This window comes from Vitis riparia, chromosome 4 (genome assembly GCF_004353265.1).
Source record: "Vitis riparia cultivar Riparia Gloire de Montpellier isolate 1030 chromosome 4, EGFV_Vit.rip_1.0, whole genome shotgun sequence".
NCBI classification, from domain to species: Eukaryota; Viridiplantae; Streptophyta; class Magnoliopsida; order Vitales; family Vitaceae; genus Vitis; species Vitis riparia.
Genome location: NC_048434.1, coordinates 22,934,459 through 22,960,159, shown reverse-complemented (window position 1 = coordinate 22,960,159; position 25,701 = coordinate 22,934,459). Strand labels below are relative to the sequence as shown.

Here is a 25,701-nt window from a genome sequence, read left to right as displayed (position 1 = left end):
ATTTACATTGATTTACAAGAGTATGTATAGAACTATATAGAGAAATAATATGAACGGTCAATGGCCTAATTATATACACAATTGTAGCAAGATGATAAAGGTAATAGAAGCTAGCAAGAACTAAGTAAGAAAGCTTCTATTCAAGGAGGCTTAAATGAGTCTTTCTTGGCTGTAGATGAGCTAGACATGCATGTCTTATTATCCCCCCTCAAGATAGGCGTTCCTTCATAAAGACTTATCTTTCTATGTATGATGTTGGATTATTTGCTGAAGAGAAAGTAGTTTTGTTAATGAGTCAACTAGTTAGTCAATGGAGTGAACTATGAAACACAATAGTTTCTTGGATGCTTGATCACATACAAAGTGAACGTGAAAGGCCATATGCTTCATACATGAGTGAAACATAGGGTTGACACAAAGATAAGTTGTTTTGATGTTGTTGCACTAAATAACATGAATGATTGGATGTTGGAGTTGAAGTTCATGAATCAAATTTTGAAGCTAGTTTATTTCGACAATGGTGGTAGCAACAACTCTATATTTAGCTTTGGTAGAAGATCAAGCAATGGGAAATTGTTATGTGAAACTCCAACTAACCAGATTTGTACTAAGAAAACTAATGTATGTCATTGTCAAAGTGTGGTCATAAGCATTTCCAACTTAGTCAATGTTTGAAAATGCACAAAGGAACACGTTAAGAGACTTGAGAAGGAAAATGTTATGATGCATGGTGCTTTTAAGATAATGAGGGACCTTTTTAACTATTGCTTAGTGATTCAATAAGGGATGATGCAAAAATTGAGACAATTTATTCACAACAAATGAAATATCAGGTCGAGTGAATGCTAAATATTGCAAGGCTCTTACAACTTGGTGATATTGAGAAGCATTCAAAAGAAGGACACCATCATGCAATTTTAAAGTCTTAATAGTGGAAATGGGCCTAGTTACTTCTTTTGCATTATGCATTTTAGTTTTCTCCAAGAGATCATGAATCTATTTATGTTGAGAGAGGAAAAGATCATTGGTGGTTCAAATAGTCTCAATACCTTGAAAATAATTCAATGTTATAAGATATTTGAGAGACAATTGATTAGATAAGTAAGTGATAAATTGATGTGCTACCTCCAAATTGTTTATAGTGACAAGGATATTATCAACGTAAACAAGAGAGGTGTGTGAAATAAAGTTGATAAAGCCATCACTGATAAGAAAGTTTCACAATTCATGACACCATGCACTTAAAGCTTAACAAAGCCTATAAATGGCTTTTTCTTTAACCTACAAACATGATAGGATATTGTTTGTCAACGAAGTCAAAAAGTTGTAGCATGTAGACATCATCGAGAGTTTCTTGAAGAAGGGTGTCATTGATTTCAAGTTGACAAAATGATCAATTAAACTAAAATTCAAGTGAAAGAACAAGTCTCACAATGGTAGGCTTAACCATGGAATTGAGAATGACATGAAAATCTATCATATGGTGTTGATGAAAACCTATGACCATTAAATGAGCTTTATGACGAGCAATAGTGCCATCTAGATTCTACTTGACCTTGAAAATCCATTTACAATCAACTACATCTCGTGTATTAAAAGGACAAATAAGGGTCTATGTTTGGTTATGAATAAGAGCATCAAAATCATTGCTCATAGCCAAATACCATTGAGAGTGTTTTTGTGCTTGAATGTGAGTGGTTGGATCAATAAAGCCAAGTATGGAATGTGAGTTGGTAGTGAGAAAAAAAAAAAGATTTAAAAATATGCATTTTAGATCATATTGCAATGCTTTGCGGTGATGGGTTTGGTGGTAGATTTGTGTATGTGAATGAGAGGGTAATGAAGTACTTACCTTTAATGATCTTGTCTATAAGCTCGTTTGTTTTGGAAGAGTCCAAGTTATTTGTATGGGTTGATAATCAAGATATTTGAGGATTTTATTGGTTCTTAAAGTGGGTAAGTTGGCATTGGTTAAGATGTTACCCAGATGAGGCAAAGTGCAAATGAAATGAGTTAGAATAGGAGAATAAGAAGTAGATTTCAACTGAAATAATAGGAATGTTTTCTTGACTTGAGTCAAAATCAAGAAATGGTCAAGACTTAAGGACATGATTGGTAACTTTTGACTCATGGAAGACCATTTTTTTGATATGAAAATTCTTGAAAAAGTTAAAATAGGAAAATCAAAAGTAGGGTTAGGTGTTTCAAATGAGAGAATAGGAAGGCTCGCTTGATTTGAGGTAGAATCAAGGAATGGTCAAGACTTAAGGACATGATTAGTAATTCTTGACTCATGGAAGACCATATTTTGGTATGAAAAATTATCTTTTACAAAGACTACATGATGAAATAGGGTTAAAACATTTATAGGAATTATGTAACCTAAAAGATCCTAAAAAGATACGCAGTGTGGATCATATTTCAAGTTTATTATTTGTTTCTAGTTAAAGCCAAGGTTGACATGGGTGGTTGAATGCTTTGAGTTTATGATAATTTGGGATATGTTGAAAAAGTTTTTCAAAAGGAGACCAATTTTCCAAAATTTTCAAAGATGATTTATAAGATATGACATTGTTTGGAAGCTACAAACAAAAATTTAAGGGGTAGGGAAGCGTTATGAAGCAATGTTAGCTCATTTAAATGACAAAGCGATGTCATCATTCAGATGAGCCCTTAATTTGTGAAGTGTAAGAGAGAGAGAGACGAGATGTAGGATCCCATGTTTGAAAAGTGTGGGATTTAATCCTTGAAATTCTCCTCCTCCATAAAAAATACAATGTATTTATTGATTCCTTAAAATAGTATTTATGGTTGCCTTAAAAATCTTGGTGACTTCAAACTTGTGTTTCAAATGATAAAGTTAGGAGTATTTAGAGAATAATTGACAAAAATTATGTACAACTAGGAGTTGTCAAATAAAGTGATTAGGGAAAGGTTCCTAGACATCCGTGAAAATTATTTCTAGCAATATATTACTAGGAAGAAAAGAAATACCAAAAAAGAAATGGTGACTTTTATCATCCAAATTACACATATTTGGATTTGACATTTTGGTAATAGAAAGAATATTACTAGATACAACACTTTCAAGAACTTAAGGACCAGGGTGGCCAAGATGATGATACCATTGATTTATTGTGACTTTATTAGAAACATAGGCATATGGCAAAGACTGGAGTGCAATATAAGAGGTTAACCATTCATATAGAATCCATTTATTCTAGCCTTAGACAAATGAAGTTTTCATTTTCAGATCCTTTATAACAAAAAAAGTAGGAAAGAACTCAATGTAGGTGTTATTGTTTGTTTCCTAAATATATGTATTTTATGAAAGAAATATACAAAACATTTAGTTAAAAAATGAAGATAGGAATAATAAGCTTAATGTGACAAGTATATATGTGAGATAAGAACACCATTACCATCATTGATAGTAATGTCACCAATGTCGTTATAGCCTAAGTGAAGAGACAAATTCTGGATATTAGATGTTATATGGTGCAAAGTGCTCAAGTCCATGTTCCAACAAAGGCTATTGGAGTTGTTGGCTATGGAATGAGCCTATGGTTTAAGTGAAAGAATGGGCTAAGAACGATAAGTTTTGGCCAAGTAACTAATCTTGTCACATAGTTGACACATTGTTTAATTTTGATTCTCATATTAAGGACACCAATTTGATTGAAAAGGTTTAAATGATTTCCTTGAGTTGAAAATTTTCCCTAATGATTGGGGTTGGTGGTGTTTTCTCGATTCAAATGTTGATTCCTAAAATTATAGTCATTTCCTTTCTTACCATAGGAAATGTTGCCTTTATTCAAGTTGTTAAGAGTTCTTTCAATTGTATTAGGTTTTGACTTGCACATTTTCTTGTTGGCTAGTGTGTGACTTAAGATATCACTTATGACCTACCAATTTCTTATTAAGTTCTTCAAAAGAAATTGATACATCTCTATTTTAATAGTAACATCTATTTCTTTGAAGTCATGTCCAAGTCTGTTTAGTACAACAATCACTAAATCATCATCTTTAGCAAGGCTTTTAACAAGTTCCAATTTATCAGCAATGGTCTTGACAATTTATATTAACTTTGTAACTACCATGTTGTCATTCATGAATTTAGTAATCTCTAAGACCAAAGACATGGAATTGAAACATGTTGGCAAAGGTCTTATGCAATTGATCCCAAGCATTTTTGGTTGTTTTGGCAAAAACAACAAGAGGTGAGACATGATCGGTGAAGGATGCAAGCATGGCATTAAGGAGAAGACTATCTTGGGTCTTCCAAATTTTGTACTCTAGATTGATAGCATCAATGTCATTTTTCTTGATAGTTGAAGGTGGTGCTATTAAAGTGCCAGCTATGTGCCTTGTCTTACCATAGTCAAAGTGATGTTAGAAATTGAATACACCAAGTAGGAATTTTAGGGCCACTAAGTTTTACTAGCAACCATGACATTGAATTAAAAGCAACCAACATGTTGTGATTTCCTTGAAGAGGGATAATAGTCGGAGTTTGGTTATGACTTTATGACCATGTAGTCAATGAAGAGAAAAATATGAGATTTAGAGCAAGGGAAATCAAAGATCGATGTTTGTTAGAGCAATACGACATTGATACCATATACAATGAAGTATAATGAAGGCATAATTTTTTTTATTATTATTATTCACATTGATTTACAAAAGCATATATGAAATTTTAAAAAGAAATAATAGGAATATTCAATAGCTTAATTATATGCATAATTACAAATAAATGATAAAGATAATGAAAATCGACAATAACCAAATAAGAAAGCTCATACTATTGAAGTTTGCATGAGTCTTGCTTGGTTGTAAATGAGTTGGAGGTCCATGTCTTAAAATTATATTTTTATAAATTTTTTTCATTGGATAAATGAACTTCAAATCAAGAAAAATTTAACATTTTATATTTACCATAAAAATAATGGACTAAAATTGGTTTAGAATGAATCATGAATCTATTTTTTCTCCTTTGCACATAATTATACTTTTTACAATTGTCTCACTAAGAAAATAAATCTAAATAAAGTGGGATAATAGAAGTTAAAGTATTAGATTCTTTAATGATCAACAAATTTTTAAGAATAATTTGGAATTTAAAAAACTAACTCAATTAATTACGGATTGAATCAAGAATAGTTTAAAATGCTTTATCAATCACCGAGTACTAAGTGCATCTATGTGATATATATATATATTAGTATTATTTTACAATATATTTTATAAATATTTTTAATTCTTTTTTTAATTACAATTTTAATATTTAATCAAAAAATTTTATTTTGAAAAATAAGTAATATAAAAAAATTAATGAAAATAATAAATTTTTGATTCATGGAATATGCATATCATATATTTCAATTTAAATATATCATAATATATCTTACTAATTATAGCTCATATTTAATTGAGTGAAAGAATAACTTATTCTATTCCGTCATCAACCAAACATGGGATAAAATGTGTTATCTTCTCTCTTATCCTATCTCATATTATATTCAACTATCAAAACATGATCATATAAGATTATTAATTTAACTTAGTAATTTAATAAAAATTGATTGAGTCTTGATAAGGTGAACTATGGAATATGGAATATGAAAATTAAAATTATTAAATAAATCCAAAATAAATTGTAAACTATTTTGAAAATGAGATCTTGTGAATTTAATAATAATCATAATTTAATTTATTAAAAAAGAATAATAGATATTGTAGAAAATCAATATTATAGTGAAAAAAGAAAATTAAGTTAATATAAAAATGACTATGAAAAACATAATTAATTGTGTTTTTATTAACTTGGTATAGTAATGATATTAAATGATTTTGAAAAGAGATTATCACTATTACATAATTGTTTTTATTTTTAATAACGAATAATGAACCTTATATATGAATGAAAAATATATATATTACAAAGAATGTTAATTTATGTAATAGTGTTAATCTATATAATTATGTTAATTTAATTTAATAAAGAAGGGGAATTGAAAATTATTGAAAATATAAATAGAAATTGGACATAATTTGGTTTTGTAATAATGTTCAATAATTTAAATAATTCACAATTAAATGATTTTAAAAATGAGCTTATATCAATTACTTATGTAATTAAATTTAATAAAAAGCTTTTACAAATACAAATAGAAATAAATATGAAAAATAAAATTTTAAAAATAGGTTATGACAATTATATCTATTAATTTAATTTAATAAGAAAGAAAATCATTGAAAATATAAATAGAAATAAATATGAAAAATGAAAAAATTTTGAAAAAAAAAAAGTGACTATGATCGCACAATTATTATTATTTTTAGTGAAGAATAATTGAGATTGGGTACGAATGAAAACAACTATATTATAAGTATCATTATGAAATTATGCATTTTTATTAACATATAGTTTAAATGAAAAAAATATATACAATTTGGAATTTGGATTGATTTTGTATTTTGAAATGAATGCTTGAAATTAATTTTTTTTAGAAAAAATTCATTAAATATCATTTCACCCAATTATATTAAATTATTAAAGATATATCAAACATATAATTTTTTTAATGTACATAATGTTAATTTCAAATATTTTAATTTATATATGTTATATATATTTTAGTTAGTTTTGGTTGTTATACCTTTTGTATGGTCTAATTATAACTTATTGACTATCCAAATCTTTTAATTTGTATACTATGGATATCTTAATTTTTTGTTGGGAGAAAAGCATTTCATTTATATATGCTACAAATAATTTACTTTATTTATTTAATTTTTTTGTTGGAAGAAATGAAAGTAAAGTCCTGTTGAGAATGGAAGGAAAATTGAATAAATGATCTCTAAAAATAATAAATAATAATAGAGGCTCTATTTCAATTTATGCAATAAATATTTTCATATTTAAAAAACTTTTAAAATATTAATATTATCTTTTAAAAATTGTTACTTTGACTCTTAACTTCATCTTCCAACTAAAACAAAAAATAGGAAGCCAACCCAAACAAGGCTTTAGTACCTAGTTATAGGTCAATCCACCCATGTAGGAATTTATAGCAACCAATGTTGTTCATGTGCCACCCAGGCCCACCCTAAGCTTGGAAGTATATGCAGCTCTACAAGCCTCTCCCTAACTTGAGTTGTGGAATGCTACGAGTCTTTATGGAAATAAAGCATAGAGAAGATGACGACTTTCATGACTAGACCATTATGGAGGGCGCTACTGACACCCTAAGGAATAAAATGCATAGATAGCAAGCTGCTATTAAGGCAAGTTCATTAATAAACTCACTGTTATCACATTCTTTATTCAAATTCTTGTTTAATAACCCTATCTATCAGTCTCTAACAATCAATTTCCTATCTTTTGCAATACCTAATTAGATAACAATAAACTACAATTATTTGACAGTGAGTAGCTTCTTAAAACATGGCATGCGGGTATCATCTATATATATATATATACACACACACAAATAAGCCAAGTACATTCCTCCAAGATCTGTGAAGCACTCCAATATCAGTTTGACAGTTGCTAGTAGTAGCATATTTTGTATCAATCACGTGTGAGGCTGCTTCTGAGGATCCCAGTTGAAGGAGAAGTGAATCAAACAGACTTGCTGCAGCATCAGTCTCTTTTGCAGCAGGGTTTCACACCACAGCACTTCTGCCCCCGCACAAACAAATGAACTGTCTGTCCCTTAATGTGCCTCTGAGCCAAACCAGATCTTGAACCCAATGACCATGCAGTGTATATTGTTTCTGTATCTTGTGTTGAGAAACCATTATTGCTAAGGTCTAGTAATTGCAACTTCTTTGCCATGCCAATGGCAGTTGAGAGCCCTTGAATGAATTCACTCTCAGAAAACTGAAGCATCCTTTTACATGAACTTGTGCAATTGTCATCATAAGATGCAGCAGGTTCTGCTGTAATTGGATCATCTTCACTATCGGCAACCTCAAGCTGATTGTAGTCTGTGTTCATAATACATGACCCCTCTTGAGCAGCAGCAACTTCCTTTAGTACGCACACCTTAGGGGAAGAAACAGAAATATTGAGAATTTGTGGTAGGGTCTCCGAGCTTTCTAATGCTTTTAAGTTATTTTGTGAAGCACAATGTCTATCCAGATTGGCATTTCCAGCAACATTGAGTTCTTCCAGAGAGTCATTTTCTGTTAGAAACAACAAAATCAACAGTCCTTCAGGAGTTAGTTTTCAGGTACTAAACTGAAGCCAAATTAGGCTTAATGCATTAAGATGTAAATTTTTAGCGTATATAAAACAAACTACTTAACACTTAATAGAAATAAAACATTAAAAAAAAACTTAATACTTTACACTATTAAGTGATATTTACACTTAAATTAAATTAAGATTTATTTAGATTTTAGGGAAAAAACAAACAAACAAACGCCACTGTAATGTTTTTCACCTGATAGTGCCTGAATTATTTGAAGAACTCCAGCAAGGCCAAGCTGACAGTTGTTAAGCACCAAAACTTTGAGACAACAATGAGGATTCATGAGTAGTGATGCTAATGCACTGCCACCCTGTGTTCATCAACTATTCAGTCTCTCAAGAAAATGAAAAGCTTTTAATGCAATATATCTCTTTTGATAGGTTATCAACAAAGGGGCCAAAAAGAGGAGATTAGATGAGCACAAGGAAAAAATATATATATCACCACTTGAAGTAAAAGAAAAGATGCAACGAAATCAAGAAAAATTTCAGTAGGGTAGCTCCTCAGAATCCTATCAAATATCCATTAAATGAACATATCCAACAGCCCAAGAGCTTTCAAAATTTGCATAGAAGGATAGCTGTGTTTATCCTAACTCCCCATCATATTTTCATTAAGTAGAAATATATATCAGGAAACCAAGAACCTTAAAAAATTTATCTAGTAGAGACTAGTTGTCCTGGAAAATGAACAAGAAGCCAATTTGCTAAGGCTTCCTGCAATAGATAACTCTATTAAATGGAAATATTTAAAAGAGGATAATTAAATTTCCAACAAGAAACCAACAACCAAAGTAGAAGTCATCATTTTTGTTGAAAATATCTAACAAGAAGATAACTAATATCTGACCCAATATAATGAGAGTCAAGCATCCAACAACCCCACAACCAAAGTAAAAAGTTTCTCAAAACCTACATCCATAACATACTTTAAATGGTTAATGCAGAAACTCAATTATATGAATATATCTAATTTGCCTCAACCAAGGCATTTCACAACTCTTGTTTTACCACTACTAAATAACAAGTATTGCAATTAAACAGCATATATAATATTATTATTTGTGTAATGTATATATCCACTACTGTCATGGTATTAGATCATGGTGAATTTCTATAGATCAACTTTGCCTGGCCAAAATAAAGAACGCAATCATAGAGTAGCAGCTAGAAAACTATTGACCAATTAAAACTATAATTCTGAAGTTCTTGCAGGAAACAATCAAACAGTTGCAATAGTAAGTATTGTGCCATTGCTGGACACCAATTGCTATTTGAAATCACAGGGAATTAAGATGAAAATTTGAGAATATTTTAGTGTGGTTTGGTGATATATAGCTAAGTATTATCAGTTAAGTAAGTCTGCAGTGGTGACACAACTCTTCAATGATGAGGTGGTAGGAGGATGAGGATCCATGGTTTGAAGAAAGAGCAAGGCAATTGAAGGTTCCAGTAGCAACAGTCATTATGAGCTTTCCAGATTCTCTATTGAATCGGTGGCACTCTTGGTTTTAAGGTTTTACAAAGAGCTCTCTGAATTGTTTTTCTAGTATATAGCTTCTTCAGTTTCAAAGTAGCTCCTAGAATTTCATTCACATTCTCTTTATAAATGCTTTAAGGCTTGATATCTCTCCTCTATGAGGATATTACTAGAAGATTCCTAGGCAATCAATAAATACCCAGAATGTCGAGGGTAGGAGGAAGATTATTCACAAATCACAATTTGATTTGTTTCATGACTCTCCTTAGTAGACCACGGAAAGAACATGGTTGAGTTTGATTGCAGGATAGACCAAATAAGTAGCTCACTTAATCCTCACTCCAGCAACCAAGCAAGACCCTCGAAGCATCCCACTTTCAATTGAGGTGACATTACTGTAACATCTCAACAGAGGAAATAGGCAATAATCTTCTAGAATGTCCCATCTCCCTAACTTGCTCAAGTTCAGGACTCTATTGAAGTGCATAGGATAAAGAAGCTATTAACTGGATATTTCATTCATGGGACAATCAGTTCCCACTTTAAGAGCACTTCTTGTTAAATTTGCATTAAATATACTCATCTTCATGTTAGTATCTTTGTTTATCTTGCTAAAGCCATTTAGTCATTGCTTTACACACCCTTAAACTTCACATAGCATACCCATGTTGACAAAATTGTGAATGTAGGATCCTTGTTGGGTACTTCCTACTTCAAAAGATGAGTTCAATGTAAAAAATATGAACTCTTCTTTTCAAAAGACAAGTTCAATATAAAAATTTGAATGTAAAAAGTGAATTCGCCCTTAATATAAATACTTTGAATGTAAGAAGTAAATTCATCTTTTGAAAAGACAAGTGTAATATAAAAAGTGAAATTGTCTTTCGAAAACACGAGTTCAATGTAAAAATAAAACAGGCAACCAAAATTGTTGTATTTTTGTATTTATTTTCCAAACAACTTTAAAAAAATCCCACTCAAACCCATGCAACAAAAGATGAATTCAATGAAAAAAGTGAACTCATCTTTCCAAACTACGAGTTCAATGTAAAAATAAAACAGACAGCAAAAAATGCCGTATTTTTGTATTTATTTTCCAAACAACTTTTTTCAATAATATTTTTTAAAAAATAATCTTTTAAAAAAAATCCCACTTAAACCCATGGAACATATTGCTTAGTTATTGTCATGTACCAGTACAAATTGATGAACTACTAGGTCATCTATCACATTGTTGTTGTGTATCAACATTAACCTGAAATTCACCATTTTATCATACAACTCACAAAGGTAGACTCATTTGATGTCACAACACAAAATAGTGATCATTGGTCAAACTTGTTTGTGTTAGACATTATTAAGGCTTTAGCTTAAGTCAGCTCCGTATGCATTGTTGCCTCATCATACCTAAATTTTGGGGTCAATTAGTAACTCAACATCGTATCACAGCTTTGCCCTTTTGGAGGCCATGCTCCATTGCTTTTTTATTGCCCATTTATAGAGCATGAGTGTGAGCAAGAAGAGGCTGCACATGGAATAAGATATTAAGGTTTTAGCTAAATTGGCTTCTGATACGTTTTTGGACCATGGCCTAATAGTTTAAGCTATTGGGAGAATTATTAGTTTAACAGACACTACCATGTTGCTTTTTTATTATTGGGCTGAAATAATTGTTTTTTGCAGTATTAAGTTGTTAAGGAATTGCATTTTAACCTCCTTACGGAGACATCTACAGTGTACACATGCTTTTACCCTCTAAGTCTTTTTCTTCTTTCAGTCCATATACATATTTATTAAAACGTTAAATCATACTAACCTTCATTCTGAAAATATTTTTTGAACCAATCCTTGAATGACCTAATAGGAAAATCATTCTATAATGCTCCAAGTATGAGGTGTTCAAAGTGCACATCCCCTTCACCAAGGCAACAGCCCTTTCCATAGAATGGAGCATTCAAATTTCAAGCAAAAATTCACCCTTTTATTTCTCTAGGGAAAGAATAAGCTAAGAAGATAATATCTAATCCCAAAGCAAAGAAGACCAATGTTCTCATAGCTTTTGTATTGATTTAGGTATTGCATTATGTTTTTCACAAAAAATCGTATGGACTTCATCCCATAGTATTTCCAGTAGTAATCAACATGGTCAAGAGTGCTCATTTTCACTCTAGCTCCCCAATTTTTTGAGATCTTACCACCAGCTAAAAATGATTCAGCTATTCATGAACAGCCTTATGGGACGGTACCCACATGGTTGGTTCCTTCAAATTTTCTTGTGGAAGCCCTTTCCTAACTACACGCCTTGTCCAAAGACACGTGATGAAACGGTGAACTTTCTCATATGTTGTGTTAGACTAATCTAAGCACAACCATGCTTGAAGTTTTACATTGATGATCAAAGAAACTTCTGATGACATCCATATGTCGAGTTACCAGTTTTAATAAAATAAAAAAAATTGAAACTTCATATTAACAACATCCAACAAGTATCATTAGTGGGTAAAGGAGGATTCAGTAATGTTACATTTCATCTACAAGCAATTATTTTCTTGTTATATATTGTCCAGATTGGATAGCAGGTATCGTAAACTAGGTCAAGGTCACTACTGGGGCTTTTATTAAACTTTACTTGCAGAAGCTTTAATACCACATAGCATTCATCTAGTCGTCTCATTCTTTGTTTAGCCTTCTTGGGCAAATCAAAGGCGTGACACCAATACACATTGTCTATCATGATCAAGAACGAGGCAATCCATCTTTAGATATGTAAACAAACCCGCATTTTGTCGTATTTCAATTCCATCTACAATCAAGCATGATTCACCGCATCTCCCCCTCAAACTAAAAGTGCTGCTTCCCTCACCTAAAGCTCTCAATACAGGAAGCAATGACACCTCACAATTCATCACATTGCTTTGCTAAGGACAGCATAATACAAAAGGTGTCTGCCTATAAAACCTAAGCCACAAAGGTAGAGATGTATTTATTTTTTTCTTTTCTTTATACAGTAGCTAGAGTAATATGCTCCGATATTATTCATAGCAGTTCCAAAAGTTGTTCTTTAGGATTCCCCCACCACAGCAAGTGCCTTAGCATTTTGAAATAGATGCATTATAACACAACCTAGATGTAGTATAGCCAAGGCTCTTTCGAAGGGACAAGGGACTGAAGTTGTGGCTTCCTTGTTTCAGATTGTACATGATCAATAACAAAACTGACCCAGACTTGCCTATTAGGAAAGTATTTTGCATTGGATAAATCATTCTTTGAGACTGTTCAGAGAAATTGAAGCATTTCTTTTTGCAAGAACATCAATAGGCCACCTCCAATCATGAGTATCAGCATGCCCAAGAGTATGACATCCTTAACTGGGAAAATACAAGATGCGGTACACTGTATCCCAATCTTTCCACCTGCACTTTACAGCCTCCAGGAATATTTACTGACAAGGGATAGGAGAAATGAGGTATGTACACTTAATTGTAGACTTGTTTACCCAATCAATTCCCTATTTGAATTTTACGGTAATAGTGATAGATCAAGATAATACAACTTCTATTTTACTTTCAGAACAAAACACAAACAAAAAATTCTATTCATTCTCCCATATTTGAAATGGCAAGACCAACAGAGCAGGAATTGTGACTACTCTCTAGCATTGCTGTCTAAGTGGGTTAAGGTTATGTGTTTGAGAAGTAGGTGCACAGTTATGACAGCTATTTGATCAGCATGAAACTCCTTGTTGGGATGAAGATGGAATTACTTCAGGACAATGGTTCCTGTGGCAACTGAATGATCTCAAAAATTTTATGCTCAGCATTCTATTCAGTGATTGAAGCAAGCATCTGCTGTTTATTCTTTCTTGCATAGATATCATCAATAAAGTGATGGTGGAAAAGGATATCAGATTTGACATAATTGGACGTCCAATATGTATAGTAATCATTCTGATCAGTCACCTCAACAGTAACTGGTAAATGCTTTAGGATTCTATTGGTGATGGAGCTAGAATAGCTAAATAGGTAGTTAATGATGAGGCACATTGTTAACATCATGATAATGATAACACAGTGGTAATGCCAACTGTTCAATAATGAGGTGACAGGATGAATGAGTACGCTTAGTTTAACCGCTTAAGGGCAGTGAATCTATACTGTCTTCCAAGTCTAGCCTCTTAATTTAAAGGATCATATGGAATTCTTTTGACCCTCAAGCATCCTCCATTTTAAGGTTCGCTAGGAGCTCTCTGACCAGTCTTTTAAGTCTCTAGGTCCTATTTTTGAAGGTTCGTGAGGAACTATCTGTGCTGTCTTTCAGATCTCTAACTAACTTCTCCTTAAAAGTTACTCTAAGTTAAAATCTTCTCTTTTGATTCTCAAATAAAGGTTTAAGACTCTACATAAAGATTTTAAGGCTCTCATTGATGAACATGCCTTTTATAAGAAGATGAGCATACTCCCTTTAGTTATGCGATAATACATGCAATTAGTTTAGTTAGCCCTTACACTCGGATAGAAACAAAGATTCTCAAGTCTCAGTCTAGACAGCAAAATCTGCAACACCTCCAGGGAGAATCCGAAACTGAGTTATGGAATATCTTAGGAGTCCCCTAATGCTTTCATGATTCAAGCAAGTGTTAAGCATTGGGATGCATAAAGGAAAAGAGTTCATTAACCAAGTGTGCCTCAATTCAAAAGTTAGTGCTTTCTGAATTTGCAATATGCACATATCTTCATGTCACATGTAATTTTCACCTTGTGACATGTTAATCACCACCACATGGCACTTGATTACTACCATGTGTCATTATGAATAGATGAATTATTAATTCTTCACTAAAAGTTTGTCTGCATGCTTGCTTAATTAACTTCTTTGTTACATGGATATTTTAATATGAGTGGAATACTGAATACCCTTGTCTGACATACCATGTTATACTTACATTTCATCTTAACTAGTGTACTGGAGAAGAAAATATGGACATCTTGATCATTAAGATGCAACCTAATAAGATTTGGCATTTAGACAACCTAACACCTAAACACACCCTACAACTAAACACATATCAATGTCCATGAAACATAGAGAATGTTGCATATCGAAGATGCATATCTCAATAATTAAACTATCCTGTGCACTCTAGCATAATATTACTTGCCTAAGAAACCAACTATAAGAGCTTAGAAAACAAGTGTCAAATTAGAATACTCATTTGTATCAAGCTAAAATGACAAGAAAACAAACCTCTTGCATAACGGGATTTCCTCCAAGGTTTATCTCAAGAATACCACCAACCATAGGAACTTCAGCATTTAGATTGGTAATGTACTCAGATGTTAGTCCACAATAAGATAAGTCAAGTTTCACAAGCTCTTGGGCCCCACTGAACAAGGACTTAGTCAACTGTAGTGCACCATCCTGCAAATATCATCAACATTCAGTCAACAGGAGCACATCTGAAGTCCAATAATGAATGAAAAGCAATAGAAAAAAGGAAATTTCACTCACAGTTCCAATACTACTACCACCAAGCATTAATCCTGATAAACATGAGGATTTGACAAGTTGGCAGAGGCTATCAACTACAGTCTTGCTTAGCTTTAAACCATCCAGATTCAGCTCTGAAAATCTGCAAACAAGCAAATTTTCAATCTTTTTTATGTTTATTTTCACAGGCCGCATGACTCAAGAAAACAGAAATAAGATTGAAAAGAAATTACACCTTTCTAAAGTGGAAAGTTTGCCCATCAGATTCATGATAGAATTTCCAGATATAGGATTGTTATGTCCTGTTAAAGAAGTGAGCATTAAAAACCCTACCAAGCAAATAACAAGAAACCTGTTGAATATTGTTATTGAGATATTAAATAAAAAATCCAGAATACCCAAACAAAGCTGTGCAAGTACAGATTGAGAATCAAGTGCATCAGCAACCTTCTGAACAGTTCTAGACGTGATAGAACACCGCTCTATATTCAAGTAATAAAGGGCTACAAGACAAAGAGAACCATAAGCAAAAGAAATAGCGAAATCCCTGCAATAGAAGAATCCACATGCAACCATATTTAACAAATTGATACCATTGACACTGAATTAGTATCAGAAAACTTATGAAAACTGTATTCCAAATATTTGAGTTGAATAAATATCAGATTCATGAAAAAGCAACAAAACTAGTGATTCAATTTTTTCTGTTGTGCTGTTGCACATTATTTGATACAGGTGATAAAAAACTAACATTTGCATTAACTGCACAGCAGGAAAAGCACTTTACCTTTGCACTTTTCCAAGATAGTTGAAAGGTAAGATCCACATGCATCAGTGAGACGGTTCCCAGAGATATTAAGCACTTCCAATCGAGCAAATAGCACAGGGCATTCACAAATCTGGAGATCATATATGTAATAAACCTGTACTTAGTCACTTGAAAAGGCATTTCCAATTATAGTTATGTCAATAATGAGCAAATACAATAATAAAAGCACTAGAATCATAGGGGCCCTGTTCAGCAACTATATTTTAAAACAGTTTTCTATTCTCCAAAACACAAAAACAAGAAAACACGTTAGGAACCAGAAAACAAAAAACATGATTATTTTAAAAAACATATTTTAGTTGTTTTTAGTTATTTTCACTTGTCTTCTGAGAGTTATTTTAAAAAATAATTACACAAATATGAGAATAATTAAAAATAAAGCACTATGGATAAAAGTTATTTTTAAAACATATTTAAAGACATAAAGAACAAGTTAAGAACATTTCAACTTTCCAAACAAACTTTTGTTCTACAATACATTAGAGAAAGTTATCAAAAACTGTTTTTCAAAATTGGTTTCAAAAACATTCATAATTACACATGTGATAAAATTGAAACCATATCTCTAGGAGGTTGTGTAAAATTGTCTAGATTTTGAACATCTTGCCTTTGTACTTAAACACATAAAAGAAACAAATGGATCGATATAAAACTACATAGATCAATCCTCTAACTTCTTGGCTTGTGAATTAAAGTAATTGACATTGTGCCCGCTTATGGGAGATTGCAAGATCCATCGAAGGATTGTGCAGGATCAAGTTCAAATTTCATTATATGATGTGACGTGCACTGCCCTCTAGAAACAAAAAGAAAGGAGAAAAAACAAAACAAGGAAACGGAAGAAAACTGAAGCCTTTAAATTAACTGAAAAAAAAAAACAAGGAAAATGAAACTTTGAACATGCGGACATGAAAACAGTAGCAAAATTAGGTCATAAACCTGGAACAAGGTAGTAGGACCAAATCGATTGCAGTGCAAATCCAAAGCCAAGCCACCATATTTTTGGCCTGATGATATGAATACTTGTTGAAGTTTCTCCATTGTTCCATTCCCTGGGAGATAGAAACTCAAAGTAAGAGATACTATTTATCCAAAGAAAATCAGAAAAAATGAATGGAGAACTGCTATCATTTAAGAGATAAGTGAGTAATATGCTTCAAGTCCAGAACCAACACATCACAATCAGAGAACATATGGCCATGAAACCAGATAACATTACCCAACATATTGTGAGAAAGGTCTAACATGGCAATGGTCTTATGGACATGCAAAGCATTCAGTAACGGCATTATTGATATATCTTGCAAGTCACATTCAGACACCATAACTTCATCCTCTGAAACCTGGTAATCAGAAAACAAACAGAAAAATAAACAGAACTATTTGACCTCCAAGCAAGAGTTTATGACAACTGTATAAAATCCAATTACTTTTCCCAAGAGTTCTTAGAATATATGTGACAAAAATATAATATTTAGCAACATTGGTTAGCAATATGGCACACATTAAACATCTATAGCCTATTCATACCTCCAAATTGTACAGTTTCTTAAGCAACTTAATATTGGGAGTCTCAGACAACTCCTTGCAGCAGTCAACATACAGCTTTATCAATCGCTTTTGAACCCATCCTGTTAAGGTAATAAGTAAAAGTTGAATACTTGTTATCAATAATACAGAAAATTATAATGGCAAAGAGTAAAATTGGAAACAATGGAGTAGAGCAATTATAATGCCTCAAAGAAATCCATGTGCTCCTACTTGACAGAAGCGGCACTAATTTCTAAACACTTATAATCAGAAACCTGTGAACTTTAAGACATTTTAAATATGCTTATTGGTGTCAGCAGATTAGCAATCCCAGAATTATATATATCTAGTTCAATTTCATGATATTCACTTAGAAAAGTTTCCTTAGAGATTAGTATCTTCCAATACATTCACATTTCACTGAACAAGAAAATGTGATACAGCACCACAAATTCATTTGACTCGTTACCATTCACCAGTCTGTAGAGAGCTTTAAAATGGTGTTTTTTGCACACTAAGAGACTTTTTATTAGCTGGGATTGTATTCCAAACAACTGTTCTGCTCCATTTACTCAACACTTTGTGGCAGCAACCAAATTGGAAGATGTCATTCTTCCTTAAATCACAACAGGAATGAGAATTCTCAAACCTAAAGAAATTGATTCCCAAAAAATTCCACAAGAGTTCTACAAAATCATCTTGAGGTAAAACCTACAAACACTACATACAATTCTTTCCACTTGGGATATTCAACCATTCTCTACCAAGCACCCATCTCTCCAAATGACTGCCACCTTGATTTTATGTCAGAACACTTTAGGTCTGACTTCAATGCAACTGACCAATAACCCCACAAATTCTCTTCCCAATCAACAATGACAACGTTAGATGTCTAGTGTAAACCACTGAAAATTTCAATTATTGCTTCCAACTTGGTATAGACTTGGTCCTATATCCGGTCACTATTTTGAGAGTTGTATTCTAGAAGGGTCTAACTCATTACAACTCTACACCAATATCATGAAAATCAACTAGCGCCACTGATTTGTGGTCTGGTCAACAGGTCAGTTTGGTTCAAAGCAATAAGAGGACAAGGTGGAATGGACTGAAGTTGTCTATCCAATAGCCATCTATAAACAGTTGTTTACTCATAAAACGTATCATATATCATTTTTTTTTATTTTTCAATATCTTGTATCGTATTGTATATCCTAAGTTTTTTATATAATAAAAAAATGAAGAGAAAAAATATGTATATATGTGTATATCTATTGAAAGTATGAAGTGTAAAGTAATATACAACCAAATTTATGGAAGATAGAAGGATCTAAAAAGTTAAACTATATCATATCATAAACATTGAATGTCAAAGTTTTGACAAGTTCAAATTATCAAAATATGACATAATCCACAAAATAAACTTCTTCAATTTTTAGTTATGATTTTTAGTTCCAAATATGACTTCAAAGTTCTAGCTTTTCAAGTTCGTCATCATTCATTTTCCACTAAAAAAAGAAGTTAAAAAATAATCTAATATCCTAAGTAAAAATTCTTATTCATTAATCATCATCATTCAAACCATTCAAAAAAATATTCTCTAATATTTATTGTAAAAATAAACTTACTTGACTTCTAATATAGCATTTGGCAAGAAGATTATCTTACCAATTTCTCCTTTTTATAAATAATTTTTAATCTTTTAATATATTTTAAACAACAAATACAATAAATTCTTTTAAAAAAAAAATTATAGAAAATAGTTAATAATGGATTTATCGTTGTATTGTAATATTGTAAGATGCGCTTTGAAATAAGATATTGATTGCAATACATATCAATTTCCATTAAAAAATGTATCATATCGTGTATCGTCAATTTTTAACTATGCATCTGTATAAATCAAATGCAAATGTAGTTCTATCCAACACAATAAACTTTGTCATTCTGTGTAGGAAAGTATTTACTTTATCATATGAATCTCAATTTGTATGTTGAAGTTTATCTTTCCCCTTTTTAAGGCAAAATTTCAGATTCTCAAGTTGACATCTTTCAAATTTTGTATTTGTTTGGAGCAATTTGGCTTGATATTCATCATTGGTTTATTACCTAACTCAAGTTTTTTGGTCAATTGATAGCTTAATGTGATACCAAAGCCTTAGTTTATAGGAAATCATGAGTTTGAACTTCAACATTGTTTATTTCCCCTATTTAGTAAGTAGCACATGCAAGCTCCAAAAAGACTACCTATTAGGCAAGGTGTTACAAGTTTACAACTTTGGCCCAAATTAGCTTGATATTCATTCTTAGTCCATTCCAATAGTTGAAACTTTTGGGTCGATTGATGCTTAACGATATCTTATCAGATAGACCCTATAAGAAATTGTAAGCTTGATACACACTGTTAGCTCAAATCTTAACAATTTAAGCTTTTAGGAAAGCTAGTAACTCAACATAGTATCAAAGCTAGAGGTCCTGGTTTTGAGTTAGTCTCTCCCACCACTACTCCCCATTTATGTATCTGCTATCACAAACTTTCGTCTGCTGCTACTATTGTCTGTGTCCCTCCACATGCAGGTGGCATGAACTCCAAACCCAACTGCTGACATGCCTAATGCACTAAGAATATAACTGGGGCACATCATTGTGTCTAGCCGATAGGATCTAGACATCCAAACCCTATAAACTGACAGGCTCACTGCACTACGATTATATTTGGGACCCCACACATACAGCCAAAGACCACTCTATTGAATGAATCGCATCACTTGAACAGAAACAAACACCCAGAATCTAGAAATTCTCCCTCATTATTTTGTATTCAAAACTTTCCATTCTGCATTTTTCCAAGAGTTCCATAAAAAGCTACTCTGGAACAAAAGCTAATTCCTTTGCAAGTTTCTCCACCTCTGTTATTAAGTTAATTTTCTTACAAGTTTCCACATTTTCGTTAAATGTTTAAGCTCTTATTAATTTCCTTTTCCCAATCATATCTTTTATCTATAATAAACAAGAAGCAAAATATTTTCATAGAATAGTGCCAAACAATTATATTAAATGTGACAAAAAGAACATGAACAATGTATCAAAATTGTAGAAACATGTCAAGAATAGGAACCAGGGAACAGACTGAAAACCAGGAGGAAGGAAATGATATGAGATCAAATCAGAATTTATAGTGAAAATGTTAAAAGGAGTGTTGAAAAAAAGAGAATTCATCTCATAATTTCTGCATACTTTGAATGAAGTTATAGTTCAAGAGAGTAAAAATTGGAATACTCTTTCTTATCATTTTCAGCAATTACATTAGGTATTATATACACTCAATTATAAACAAGGAAAAAATAAAGTAGACTATCAAAGTTAATATCTTCCTAAGAATGTTGTCTTATCTAAGCCTTCCTATACAAATTATTCAACTATTGCTATACATGAATGGAGAGACAAAATCCAAGGAAAGAAATCAGTATACATACAAACAAATCAGCCACTAATTTAGGAATATTCATATACTGCCCCTTAACCTAGTTTGAAGATATTTTCCATTGTTAGTTTGCTTACTATAAACTTGAAGTACCTTGTGAAGATATCAATCAATTGCCTCTTTCTTGGAATAAATGGTGTGCAATCGTTCGCTCTTGTTTTATCATTAATAAAATGTCAGTCAGCTTCAACATGCTTGGTCTTGTCATGTTGTACCAAATTATGTACAATATTGATTGTTACCTTATTATTCACAATTTATCCTCATAAGTTTAATGAGTTCCATCCTTAACTCCATGAGAAGAATCTTGAGTAAAAATAATTCACATATTCCTTGAGCCATTTAACAAAAATCTGTTTCTACACTTGATCTTGCCATTACAGGTTGCTTTTTGCTTCTCCAAGTGAATAAATTTCCTCCTATAAATGTGGGAGAACAAGTTGACCTATGGTCTATGATGAACACTGCCCAATTTGCATCCTTGCAAGCTTCAACCTGCAAATGATTGTTCTTTTGAGGATAATAAACCCTTTCCAAGTGTAGACTTAATGTACTTGGGATCCTTTAAAGAAACTCCATGTGACACTCTAAGAGTTAATGCATGAGTTGTACCAAGCTCAAAGCAAAAGCTCGAGTATCATCTTATGTCAAGTTCTCATTTCTTTAAAAAAAAAATTGCCTCTTTCCATTTAGGATCTTTTAGAGCATCTAATACATATTGTGGCAATCATGGGACAAATTAGTAGTAAAAGCTTCGTAATTGGAACTAAGTCTATGGAAAGATAAGAAATTTGAGAGGATATTTAGTGCAAGTTCTCACTCTTTTTCTAATGGCACTACGAATATTCAAATCTATATCACATTGGATTAGAAAGAAAGAAAAAAAAGGGAAGACAATCAAAATTACCTAATTCTAAGATTGATGACTTGTTATGCAAGAGAGAGATGGGATCTTTTTAATTTCTGCTGCTTCTTCCTTGAGTAAACCAACAAATCTACTCTATTACCAGCTGCTAGCAAATTTACAACTTCATTTTCCTACCCATAGAGGTGGATTCTCCTACCCAAAATTAAGTTACCTGGCAACTATGAACTAAAATGAAACCTATCAGGAAGAAAAATGAAACCCAAGCAAAACAAAAAAAATCTTCCCATAAAATTATGAGTATAATAAGGAATCAATGGAATTGACTTGGGAATCAGGATATTGAGATTTGGTGTAGTAGAAATACCAAATGAAACACAAATTCAATCTTCTCTACACTAAAGAAACAAATAGGAATTAGGTAAACAATCAAACCATTTAATATATAAGGAAGGGATCAGGATAAGTACAATTTATTACAGGTAATATTTTTTGCCCCTTTTGGGAATTGAACTTGGAACCTCCCACATCCTCACTTACTAGTTGAGATATATCTTATCATAAAATTAGTAAATTAGTAGCAAACATAAAATAACTGACTAACATAAGCCCAAGTTTCTAGACAAAATATCTATCAAAAAACAAATAAAAGTTTAGAAGTTGCTATTTTCTTAAGAACTGTAATCTACTTTTATATTGCTCAAAGCTAAAGGTCAAATTTTGATTCCAAGCACGAAGCCTGGTTCAGGTTAGCAACAAGTCTAAAACTTCATCACATCCCCCTGCATGAATCCTGATCAATAGTTTGAAGTTCATGAGCATTCCACAGAGGCAACATACTGTGAGAAACAAAACCCCGAACTGACATCAGGACAAGTCACCAGAAGTCACTATTCTTTGTAGAGAAGGATCTTAGGACTAAAAACACCTTTATGGAATGGAAATAAAGTAACCCATTATACATACCATCAACAAAGACTTCAACCCAGCCATTTCCCAAAGTGTCCTTAAAAGTTCCGATTGCTTCAAAGGATTCCAAAGCTTTCCCACCACATCTCATGTGCTGAATGATGGGCAATAGACCTAATGAGGCACACTCTGATATTAATTAATGATGGTTTTGAAGGTAAAATACATAGTTGTTGATCCTTTAGAGTGAGAGAGAGGAGGGAATAGCAATGAAGCATTTAGAAAAAGGAAAGTTATCATTCTGGAAACAATCAATAACAGCATAACATGACAACTGACAAGTAATGGGGCAAAACCATGTAAGATATTATGGTCAACTTCAACCAAATATTTGCAACAACATTAAATTTTCAATTCTATGAGATTTACACCACATGAGACTATAATAAGGTGCATGAGGTAACACATTGATAAACTGGATGTACTCCCATAAGCAACACATGCATGCACAGAAAAGGTAAACTAGGGCCCTAGTCTTAAGACATAACCTTGCATATACACATAAGTTACATTTGACAGATATTTGTAGGCTCTAGTCCATAATTTGGGCCAAGTAGGCCACCCTTTGGTCATTTACAATACAACAAATCAGCTCCAGAACATCACAACTAGAAGCAATACACATGCAACAGCACCACTAAGACATTGAAAGTGCAATCTCAACTAGACATGATGTATGGTTTATCTTGATTAGTAAACAAGTACAACAACCAAAGTATCTGTTGATTTTTGTACTTTGAAAAACCTCAAAGGTGCGGGAACACATATTATAATATCGGTTCCCAGCACATCCTATGCAGAACTGTAAGAGTATTTGTGTATGGGCAATTCTAGGTCAAAATTCCTATTGTGTTTCTCTCAACTCATACTCTTCAAATTCTCCCTTGGACTCTCACGCTTTCCAAATTGTTCATGTTTGAAGATTGTTAGAGGAGATAGTAAGTGTTTTTGAGGTGATGAATGATAGCAAACTATAGTCAACCATGTTTTAAATTTTTATCCTTTTATTGGAAAATGGAATTAAAGCTTAAGAGTGTAAAACGTTGTATTTAAAAATGATCGATCAAACTAAAGGGTAATGGTTTATGCTGAACCCAAATTTTTTCAGTCTTGTTTGATTGATCAAACTTTGATTACACCTGCGAATCTTCATTATTTTCCAAACAAATTGCAACCATTTGATGGGTTTTAAAACCCTAATATTTAAGCCTTATTTCCATATGAGGACGAGGTGGTTGTGAGAGTTGAGGGAACCCTCTTCATGCTTCATGTTCCTTACCAAATTTCGGGGGTGTTTGGTTTGAAAGAAAATTTTATGGGATTGGAGTTGAAAATCATTTTTGAGTGAGAAAATTTCTTTTAAAAGGGGTTGATTCAATGTGGATTTCATCCCTACTCACATACTCATCATTTTGGGGTAAAAACCCAAATTTCTTCTTGTGTGGATTCAAGAAGAGGCCGAGATCAAGCTTGGTGAGGATTCCAAGTATGCTTCAGAAAAAGAAAGTGGGTAGTTGAAGTTTGAAGGTTCCAGGTATATGGTTTAGGAGAGGATCGAAGGCTTGGGCTTGCTAAATCTTTGTACTTAATTTTTTTCATAGTGGATGTTTTGATCATTTGCGGATTGTGGTTTTTTATCTCTCCGAAGGTTTTCAATGTTAAAATTTTGGTGTCATTATCTCTTCATTTCTATCTCATCTTTTAATTAGTTTTTCATTGGCTTATGAATTTTCCATTGATTTATTTTGTTGAGAGATTGAGGTTATGAGCTAAAAAGCTTTGAAAGAGAATGAAATATTCTTGTTTTGATCTTGATGTTAATGGACATGTGAAAATGTGAATTACGTTGATGAAAAATATTTGAATTGATGAAATATTTTATATATCTTAGTTGGGGAATGTTGACTCATTTGCATGTGAATTGTCAACTATTTTGTTGGGAGAGTGTTGGTGCATCCATATTATTTGTGTGCTTTGTTTGCTTATTGGTAGGATTGAAAAAGAAAATCAAAACATTTGAAAAAATCAGGAGAATTGTATGCATTTGTGAGATACCATCTCAAATTATTTTCAAAACACCTATTCACCCTTCCTCTAGGTGTTATCCATAGGTGAGATTCATCTTCAAGAACAAAAAATCATATTTAGTAAATCCTTCGCTTACACATTGCCAAGTAATCAATCATTCATAACATTTGTTAGCTCAGCCCACATATTTCTTAAAGGACACCCATCTTTCCTAGCACAAATCCATTAACTCCCTAGGTATTTGATTTACATGTGTGTGTATTTATATATCTACAACTTCTTTGCATCCATTGGTAAACTTTGAACTTTACAGCATTCTTGTAGTAATACTAAATCATCTTGTTAGACATCCAATTTTCCTAATGCGACCCCATACCCACATGCGGAGACACATAGGCACACACAAGCCCACAAATAAAAAAACCACAAACAATAATCTTTTGGGCTTATAGTGGTCTTAATAAAGTGGGGAAACAAAAGATGCAATGAAGTTCGAACACATGATCTCCTAACAAACAAGGCTTTGATACAATGTTAGACAACCAATTTTCCTAAAAGCTTAAGCTTGTAGAATTTGACCCACCATGTAAATCATGCATTCTAACACAACTAATTTCTTTTATTGATCTCAGCAAATTCATAAGCCTATAAATGGATTAGATTTGAATTGGTGGGCAGTCAAAGTTCATTTTGATGCACAAACTGATCCATTGCAACAGACTTGGGAAAATACAGTCCAGATCCTAATTAGACTATTACCGAAGATCTGATC

At 32.3% G+C, this 25,701-nt stretch overlaps 1 protein-coding gene across 1 annotated transcript in view; it reads right to left on the bottom strand.

The window, feature by feature from the left end:
• Positions 1 to 7,299: 7,299 nt before the first annotated feature.
• LOC117912788 (protein TONSOKU) overlaps positions 7,300 to 25,701 on the bottom strand; it is a 35,915-nt gene continuing 17,513 nt past the window's right edge. The window contains exons 12-22 of the mRNA XM_034827499.1: positions 22,899 to 23,015; positions 17,587 to 17,687; positions 17,276 to 17,399; positions 16,996 to 17,108; positions 16,015 to 16,126; positions 15,626 to 15,730; positions 15,463 to 15,529; positions 15,249 to 15,369; positions 14,985 to 15,158; positions 8,454 to 8,571; positions 7,300 to 8,193 (exon numbers count right to left, since the gene is read on the bottom strand). Of these exons, the coding sequence (XP_034683390.1) occupies positions 7,649 to 8,193; positions 8,454 to 8,571; positions 14,985 to 15,158; positions 15,249 to 15,369; positions 15,463 to 15,529; positions 15,626 to 15,730; positions 16,015 to 16,126; positions 16,996 to 17,108; positions 17,276 to 17,399; positions 17,587 to 17,687; positions 22,899 to 23,015 (1,697 nt within the window). The 3' untranslated portion in view covers positions 7,300 to 7,648. The remainder of the gene's footprint in view (positions 8,194 to 8,453; positions 8,572 to 14,984; positions 15,159 to 15,248; positions 15,370 to 15,462; positions 15,530 to 15,625; positions 15,731 to 16,014; positions 16,127 to 16,995; positions 17,109 to 17,275; positions 17,400 to 17,586; positions 17,688 to 22,898; positions 23,016 to 25,701) is intronic.